This window comes from Myxine glutinosa, chromosome 7, assembly GCF_964187855.1.
Source record: "Myxine glutinosa chromosome 7, kmMyxGlut1.1, whole genome shotgun sequence".
Classification (NCBI taxonomy): domain Eukaryota; kingdom Metazoa; phylum Chordata; class Myxini; order Myxiniformes; family Myxinidae; genus Myxine; species Myxine glutinosa.
The window spans coordinates 112,614,963-112,624,457 of NC_136267.1; the positions used below are offsets into that span (position 1 = coordinate 112,614,963).

Below are 9,495 nucleotides of genomic sequence, written 5' to 3' on the forward strand. Positions count from 1 at the left end.
GTGCGTACCTCCAGTCCAGGCCATCCTGCCAACTTGTATGCTGCATACAGGTGAAATATAAAACGCGAGATATTTTTATATATACTGTATATTTTATAAAAAATTGGTGTGGTTTTTGGCGGGCTGGAACGGATTAATAGCATTTCAATGGGGAAATTTGATTTGAGAAACGAGCAATTTGAGTTACGAGCTCGGTCACAGAACGAATTAAACTCGTAAGTCAAGGTTCCACTGTGTATATATATATATATATATATATATATATATATATATATATATATATATATATATATAGTAACGAATTTGAGAAGTGTAACGAATTTGAGAAGTGTAACGATTTTGAGAAGTGTAACGATTTTGAGAAGTGTAACGATTTTGAGAAAGTGTAACGAATGTGAGAAGTATGGTTTTGTTGTGTGTAACTGACCCTCGTAATGTAAAGAAAGGTCGAAGCTCGTCCTCTTAGTTAATTTCATAAACCTACACACAGGACACCATATATCCTTTTAAATAATTAGTCCCTTATTCTCTGTAGGTTAAGGATGTGTTTCCCACTAGTTTGACTCTTCATTGCACCGAATTAAATAAGAGTAGGCCCTCCGACGCCCCATGGCAGCTTCCAAGTGCCAGGTTTGCCACTTTGATGCAATTGACTCTTTAGGCACTTTGCTGCATTTTCATCTGCCGTCCACTTTGCTGCATTTGACTCCATTACGCACGAGGTAACGACGAAGAAGAAAGACGGGTCTCCACCTCGTCATAGAGGGGAGGAGTAAGTCGGCCCCGCTCATCCAACCCAGAACGAGGGGTTTGGCTTGAGAGGGCGGAGAGAGAACGCTTGGGGGAGGTTCGCAAAGGGTGAAGGGCGGGGCCTATATAACCCGCCGCGGGACGCTCCCCAAGGAGATGAGCTGAGATGAGGAGATGAGCTTTTTGGAGAAGATTGAGGTCCGAGGAAGAGTGAGAGAGAGGTGCGGCAGATGCGCGATCCAGCTAAAGCAGCCAAGAGAGAACGAGACGTGAGGGGGTGCTGATACTGAGCAATACGCCGAGACCCTCTAGGCCCTATTGCCGGCTGTGGAGACGCGGAGCTGCCGGCTGTGGAGACGCGGAGCTGCCAGCTGCTGTTCGCTTCGAGCACGGAACGTGGACCTCGACGGTGTGGAATTGCCCGGACCTTTCCTGCCCTGCCATCGGCTTGGACCTTCTCCTCCCTCCAGTGATTCCTGCCATCAATTCCCCCGTGTAAGTGTGCCCGTTTGTCCGTCTTTCATGTTGTCTTGGGGTATTAATTAAGACTGCCATATATAAGCTAATCATTGCACTATGTCTCCTGCTCCTTCAATTGCCTTATAAATCATCTTTCTTTTCCTTTCTGCTTAGTGTGTATAAATAGTAATAAATCTTGTTATTCCCTACTTTGTTTTTACTTCTTCATGCTCTTTCGGTCGCTTTAGAGGTTTCCATATTGAGTGCACGACTGCACGTGGCGCGACTCGGCCAACGTTTGAGAATCGGGTTAGTCTTTGGTAATGCTAATGGCTCGAACGTCGGGTTGCTAAAAACCGCTCGGCAACTAACTAGACCATCCAAACCGGGGTTCGAGCGGTAATTGTCTCCCTAGTCTGCGGAGGGACGGATAAAGGTATTCGGGATAAACCCTGGACCCATAACCCTGATCCGTTCCATCCCGTGGGATAGCGTTACAAGTACCAGGAACGGGGAGACGGCCAGCTTAACAGGACAAGGGGCTAATCACCCCTTGCTAACGGGAGAGCCGTCCTCCGTATCTGTAACAATATATATATATATATATATATATATATATATATACAGTGTATATATATATATATATATATATATATATATATATATATATATATATAATACATATATATAGTTACGTGCTCCTCCCCAAACCCCGGTCACGGTGTACCTCCGAGCCCCGAGAGGGGTCACGGCAGAAAGATGTTATTCTGTGTGTCAAAGAGCAATGGTGAAACCACACCAATTGTTACCAACAAACAAGTATTGTTTTAAGGTCACACAAGAATAACAGCACAAAAACAATAGCAATCAATTGTACAACCAATATATTGCTGCGGTTTTGAGATTGGCACATTGAAGTCATTGAAGGTTAAAGGTTTGCCCCCCCATAGTTAGTCACACGAGCAACATATAGGCCCATTTGTAGTATAGTTATGTCTTACTATGTGTAAGAATAGGCCATTTCCCCTCTTAGTGCCTGCGTTGTTTAAAGACAGGAGAATAGGCCATTCCATTCATTTTGCATCCACCCTCCAATTCTACCTCTACGGGCGTAATCCAGCCCACGCCCCATTTGGCTGACCACTAGTCGAGGAACACGAGGTCGGCCTAAAAATGTAGGGGCGGCCTTGAGGTCGCGAGCGGCAGAGGCGATGACGGTAAGAGCCACCAGCCAATCAGAGCTCGAGCAGCATGGAGTGAGAGGGCGTGGTGAAGCGCGTCTGGTGAGTTCCGGAGGGTCCGCGGGGCGGGTCTATATAAGCCCATGCGAAAAGCCTTCGAAAGGACTTACAGCGTGATAAAGGACTTACGAGGAGGACTCGCGTGCATACGGCAGTAGCAAAGGACTTGTTTGAGGACTTCCGCAGAAAGAGCGAGAGCGAGAGCGAGAGAGAGAGAGAGAGAGAGAGAGAGAGAGAGAGAGAGAGAGAGAGAGAGAGAGAGAGAGAAAGAAAAACTTGCATCACTCGCCATTGTTGAACTTTGAACCGTACAAGTACGCAGGCACAGCCAGACGCGCCGGTAACGCATATAGCGCATTTCGGCCACGACCGCGAGTGAATAAGCGCCAGCCGCACCAAAGTCCCCTCCCTTACCGTTCGCCCGGTGATAACCCGCTCCGTTCAGGCGACACGTGGCGAGTTCCTGTTTTCACCGACTTCCATCTCCACGGGACGTGCCAGGGACCGGAGGGAGCTGCACGAGAACCATCCCTGGATGCGCTGGGAACATCATCCTGCTCATCAGCAACCCCCGTGTGTGTGTGTGTGTGAGACGGGCCCGTTTGTCCTGGGTATTAAGTATAAGGCTGCTCTGTGTCCCTTTCCTTCTGCCATTGTATAGTGTAAATAAATCTGTGTTCTTTCTTTCCTTTCCAATCCGATCGCCTTTGTGATTTCTCCATTGGCTAAGCGTGGTACGAATACGATCGCTCCAATCGGGTCTAAGAAGTAATAACGGCGCGGATCACGTGTACGCAACCGCTCGGCGTATCACCAACACACGTGGTTCGTGCGGGGCTTGTTTCCTCGCTCCAGGGCAGCGCTAGTACTTAGGTAACAGCGAATTTGGTCCTGAAACCCTATTTAGCGCTGTCCGGAAGGGACGTAATAGGTCCTGGGTCACGCCAGGTCAGTCAAAGACAAGGGGACTAATCCCCCCCTTGGTAAGGGGAGGAGGCCGGCAGCAGATCCGCAACAATATCATTCCTATGATGGTACCATCAGTTTCGTACAATATAACTCACTGTACTCCAAGTGAGCGAAAATAACATTCCCAATGTCTCTGTCCCAGCTTCAAACCAAAGTCGATCCACGCTCTAGTGATCGTCAGAACGATGTTGTATCGAGACCAGAATCCCGCTCGGTTGACAGTCACACTGCCAAAGATAGGCAAAAGTGTCCTCAAGAGGCGGCTGGGAAATCACACCTTCGGGTATGGACGTTCAACAGCTCCCAATCGGCGAACCGCAATTTCCCACTCAAAATCCACGTTACACACACACACACACTCAGGTTAACGGCTGGATGCGTTGAAATGGTTGAAGCGAGGGGAAAAACCTGGAGCGATGCGAAATCAGGCACGAGGTAAAATGGCCAACAGTCCGTTCTCGAGACGTAACGGCACTCCAACGATTCTCTTCGGAATAAACCGCAAAACCTGTCACGCAGGTTTATCTGTCACAGCGATAACAACTCTGTCGCAGGAATCCCTTTCCCAGGAAACCCCAAAGTTCGCTAGTGACCCCCGTTCGCCAGCGTTTGCTCCAGACCTCCAAGCAGCTCGGCTCCTTCTCCACCTCACTCGCTCCGCCTCCTTTTCCTCTCCTTTCTCTTCTTCCTCGTCCGGTTCCCGATCCGGGTTCCGGTTTCTTTTTAAAACACTAACTTTTTTTTTTACCTTTTGAAAACAGCAATCTCTATTTCACTTGAATGATAACAATAATAGTACATGGAACCAAAAATGTTTACAGTGGATGAGAACCACAACAACGGAAGTGACGAATCCGTAACAATACACACACACACACACACACACACACACACACACACACACACACACACACACACACACACACACACACACACACACACACACACACACACACACACACACACACACACACACCAGCAAGCTCAAGCAAGCTCAAGCAAGCTCAAGCAAGCAAATAAGAGGTGCTTCATTATGTTTGTAAAAATGGCTGCCATAGTCAGATTAGAAATGATATTACAACCAATTAAATGTTCAGTCATACCATTGTTATGTATACTCACAATATTAATGAAACGTGCATTGCATAACTTTATTGTTACTTCTACTTTTCATTGTAATTCTTCAAAATCTACAAAAATGCAAATACCCCTCTCTGGCCTCCCCAAAATGCATTGGTAGGTCCATAGATAAGTTTGGCAGGGGTTTCCTCCTTCTGACTCCCAATTTATTTGACTTTATTTCCCTCTTCCTCTCACTCTGTAGCCGCTGCTAACACAATAACTTAGTTTTGGGAATTTGTCACAAGAGGATTGAGTAAAACTTGGGCTGGACAGCAATTGCTTGAGTACCATGATAGCATTGTTTCCATGGAGACCACAATGTTGTTAAGCGATGCCGGGCACTCCTTTCCGTTGGAATGCTTGCTTGAGCGTTTTGAATCGAACAAGCCGCTTAGCAAGTGGTAGGCAAGCCGCTGGCTGAAGGACCACACCCCAGCTGTCATTAAAGCTGGCCAACTCTTCGCGATGAACACTGTGGATCTTTAACATCCACCGACGAAAGCCAGCAGATGAGATACCCAGCTTAACATCCCTCCAAGGAGGGGTGCACCTCATGACGAAGCACCCTGCCTGTGAAGCACCAATCCAACAGCATACCGTCGGGTCGGGAATAAAACCCAGACGACAGATCAATCACAGGTAAATGTGCTACCATCCTGTCGGACTCTATTATAAAAAGTAAATCAAATACTGCACACATAAACCTGCCTAAAAAAACAAGAACAAGAACGAGCACTCGGTAGAGCGCACACCTCCGCCAGGCGAAACAGTTTACGTTTTGTATCCCACTGATAGGCCGGATCTGGAATTCGGACGTGAACCAAAATCTAATCGGCTTGTTGCTGTCATTTAACCAAATCGGCCACCAAATTTTGTCATAAGTTGCCCACAACATTTTGAATATCATGCTATATATCGGTTTTAGCCCTGTCACTCAGTGGTGAAGAATCACTTTAAAATATATTTTTTTAATTCTCGTATCCGGATCGGTATTCGGGTCTTCACCAAAATCTAATCAATTCGACCTTGTCCAACACTCAACAAGTTCACCAAATGTGGTGTTGTGCATAGAAGGTATACTAGAGGGGGCATTTGTCACAGCTGTCTTGTTGTGCTGCTGTTAAGTAATGCAAGCTTTGATTGCGGACTCTACGTGTGCGTCCATTCCTGGCCACCAGTACAGATCCCTTAACCGCTGCTTTGTCCTCACTATGCCCTGGTGAGTGACATGCGCTAATTTGATGAAATGTGATTGTAGTGCATCCGGGACAAGAAGGCGGTGAGTACCTCTCATCACGCAGTCCTCTTGTAATGACAGTTCACTTTGCAATCTGAAGGAAGGAAGGAAGATCAGGATCCAGGCCTTTCGACGTTTTCGGCCAGCGCTTTGCTTTGTAAGCATTTACCGCAGCTTTGCTTGAACAGGGCGGGAAATACAGGCAGTTTTGAATTATTCAGCTGTCACAGCAGTGAGGGTTGATGTGAGCGCGACAACCTCAACATCATCCTCCAGGCTTGGCTCTGAAATAGACAGTGGCAGGCGAGACAAGCAATCAGCTGCTACATTTTCAGAGCCAGGCTTGTACTGAATGTCATAATTAAATGACAGAACCGTGCAGACCATCTGGCCACGTGCATTGCAGCTCTTCTCAATCCTTTTGTGGACAGCAGTGTAGCGAGAGGACTGTGGTCAGTGCGTAATGTGAAATGTCTGCCTCAGAGATAAGTCCTCCACTTCTCTGTCGCCCACACACATCCAAGTACACTACTCACAATAAGTTAGGGATATTGTGGGATTGAGTTTTGTTTTTTTTATAGGGGTTAGGGTTAGGGCATTGAAATCAAGAATGCTGTGTTTTTTCACACATTAATAACCATAGAATTAGGACCAACAACTTTTTTCAACATAGTTAATACACAAAATCAACCACACCGAAGAACCTGCCAATATCCCTAACTTATTGTGAGTAGTGTACTTCCTTTTCCCCCGTGGAATATTTTCTTTCCGATTCATTCAGCGTTCGGGATGCAAATGCGATGGTTTTCTATGTTTTGTCAGCGTGGATTTGCGTCAGGACCACTCCAAGACCATAATCAGAGGCATCAGTTGTCACTATGGTGTATAGCTCTGGATCAAAAAGAACGAGAGCTGGACGACTGACAATCAGTTCTTTAACCGAGTCAAAACTGTGCTGTGCCTCGACTGACCAGGAGAAGTTGGATGGTCCCCGTAGTAATTCTCTCAGAGGTTCCACAACTGATGCATAGTTAGGGATGAATTTTGCATACCATGACATGAGTCCGAGAAAAGAACGCAAACTCTGCACGTCTTTCGGTGGGGGTGCTTGTGACACCGCAACAACATGAGCAGGGTCAGGTTTCAGTCCTGCGTGTGACACCACATGTCCTAAAAATGACAACTCCGTCTGTCTGAAGTGGCATTTTGAAAGGTTCAGTTTCAGCCCAGCTGCATCGATATGTTGTAGTACCTCTCTGAGGTTTTTATCATGTGCTTCGGGAGTCCCTCCAAAAACGATTACATCGTCTCGGTAACACCGAGCTCCGGGCTGGTTTTTTAAAAATGGCAGACATCATCCTCAGGAAACAATTATTGGTTGCTGAAGCGAACCCATAAGGGATTCGTTTGTAGCGAAACAGTCCCTAATGCATAATGAAGGCAGTGAGGTCCCTGCTGTACTCATGAAATACAACCTGGTGGTACACACTTTGCAGATCCAGTGTGGAGAAAAGTGTGCTGCCTCGCAGCTCGGCAAACATCTCCTCAATATGCGGAAGAGGATATCCGTCAATCACCACCGCTTTATTTGGTTCTCTTAAATCCACACACAGACGAATCGCTCCGTTTTTCTGCATTGCCACTACAATTGGTGAAACCCACTCTGAAGATTAAATTGACTCAATTACATCCAATTTAACGAGCTTTTTCAACTCCTGAGAAACAGCATCTCACATAAAAAGGCAAGCAGTGCAGCTTTTGCTGGACTGGAATCACATTGGGTCGTATTTTAACGAGATGAATAAACGCCTTTGCACAGCCCAGGGTGTCCTCCTTGCTGTCACCTGTAACATTTGCGACTGGAGTTCGATTTGCCCTGTTTTGGGTGGTAGAAGTGATGCTGCCATTCAGCAATTGCATGTCGAGTGCAGCAACCAGGTCTCTGCCCAGAATGGCAGTGCCGCTCCGCACTAGGTAGAATTATTCTTCCGAATCCATCCATAACTTTGTGAGATGCCATGCTATATATTTGTTTTGGTCCTCTATCACTCAATAGTGAAGGTTTTACTTCAATTTTTAAAACTTTCATAAATAGATCTTGACCAAAATTGAATCGATCGATTCGTCCTTGTTAAACCCCAAACCCTGCCCAGCAATTTTCGTCCAAATCTGTCCATAATTATTGGCCCAATCACTAAATGGTGAAGAATCATATATAAAATAAAATAAAAATTCTCGTAACCGTATCCGGATCTTCACCAAAATCTAATCATTTCGTCATTGTCAAACACTCAACCTGTCCACCAAGTTTTGGCACAGATCGTCCATAACTTCTTGAGATATCTTGTTCACAGACAAACTGGGGTGAAAACATAACCTCCATTCACCTGCAGTAATGCTCATGTTCCATTGAAACGAACTGAAGCTGTAACCACGACAGTGTTGCCATTACCTTATAGCTCCTCCAGAATGTACTTTCAGGTGATGTACCTCCACCCAGTTGAGGGTACGTGAAGATCGAGGTGGGTCGGTATGATGCCATACTTCACTTGCTACGAAACAAAACATTCAAAAAGTAATGTCAGAAGTCAACGGTCTGATGAATATCTCTCGAAAATAAAAGCAATTCATGGAAGCCAATCAGATGACGAGCATGATGGTGTAATGTTCATTCACTCCATGAAGTTTCCATAAATTAACACCTTCAAACCACTGACGTGTTAACGAGCCAGAACTTTAATGGAAGGTGTCTTAAGAGATGCATTTGCCTCAATTCCAACCGAACACACAGCCGGAAACCTCAAAAGCATCAAGAATGGTATGCTCATACACCACCCAACGGCGTGAAAGGCCAAACGACATTTTCACAGCCTTTTCCAATCAGATCACACACAGGTAGCCGGCATACCTCTGATACTCAAAACAAAATGGCCGTAAATAATTTGTTGCAAGATAGAACAAGAGTTTATTAAACACATACCGAGTGAATCTAGCGCCCTCTTCTCACTCTGTGAAGCATCGCAACACACACGTGTAAACGCTCTGGCCGGACCCGGAAGTACCCTCAGAATCAAGCGATAAATTCACTTCTTATAAAGGATTTATTTTTACAATTTAAGACTTTGTCCAACCAAATATCCTCTTTCGCTTAACGATTTATCGAAAGTAAACGTAAAATAGTCACGAAACGGAAAAAGCAAACGCGACGATAAACCTCAGCGGAACTTACGTAAGGACGATGTCACACGATGCCGCTGTGCGCTCTTTGGGAATATACAAGCGTAGGCTGTGCAGCGCTGTGGAACGATATGAGACATATTCATGTTATGCAACGTGTTATGATCTATTAGTATAAGCGAAAATGAATATTCTAGCATGAAAATTGCATTCTGAGGGAATAATCGATTTCGATGACGCTCACAGCTCACCAGCACAGCCATCCACGCAACACAACTCACCAGCACGGCCATCCACGCAACACAGCCCACCAGCACGGCCATCCACTCAACACAGCTCACCAGCACGGCCATCCACGCAACACAGCTCACCAGCACGGCCATCCACGCAACACAGCTCACCAGCACGGCCATCCACGCAACACAACTCATCGGCACGGCCATACACGCAACACAGCTCACCAGCACGGCCATACACGCAACACAGCTCACCAGCACGGCCATCCACGCAACACAGCTCACCAGCACAGCCATCCACGCA

At 46.2% G+C, this 9,495-nt stretch overlaps 1 protein-coding gene across 1 annotated transcript in view; it reads right to left on the bottom strand.

The window, feature by feature from the left end:
• LOC144892987 (U3 small nucleolar RNA-associated protein 15 homolog) overlaps positions 1-8,812 on the bottom strand; it is a 32,411-nt gene extending 23,599 nt beyond the window's left edge. The window contains exons 1-2 of the mRNA XM_078782153.1: positions 8,759-8,812; positions 8,231-8,330 (exon numbers count right to left, since the gene is read on the bottom strand). Coding sequence (XP_078638279.1) covers positions 8,231-8,320 — 90 coding nt within the window. The 5' untranslated portion in view covers positions 8,321-8,330; positions 8,759-8,812. The remainder of the gene's footprint in view (positions 1-8,230; positions 8,331-8,758) is intronic.
• Positions 8,813-9,495: the final 683 nt, after the last annotated feature.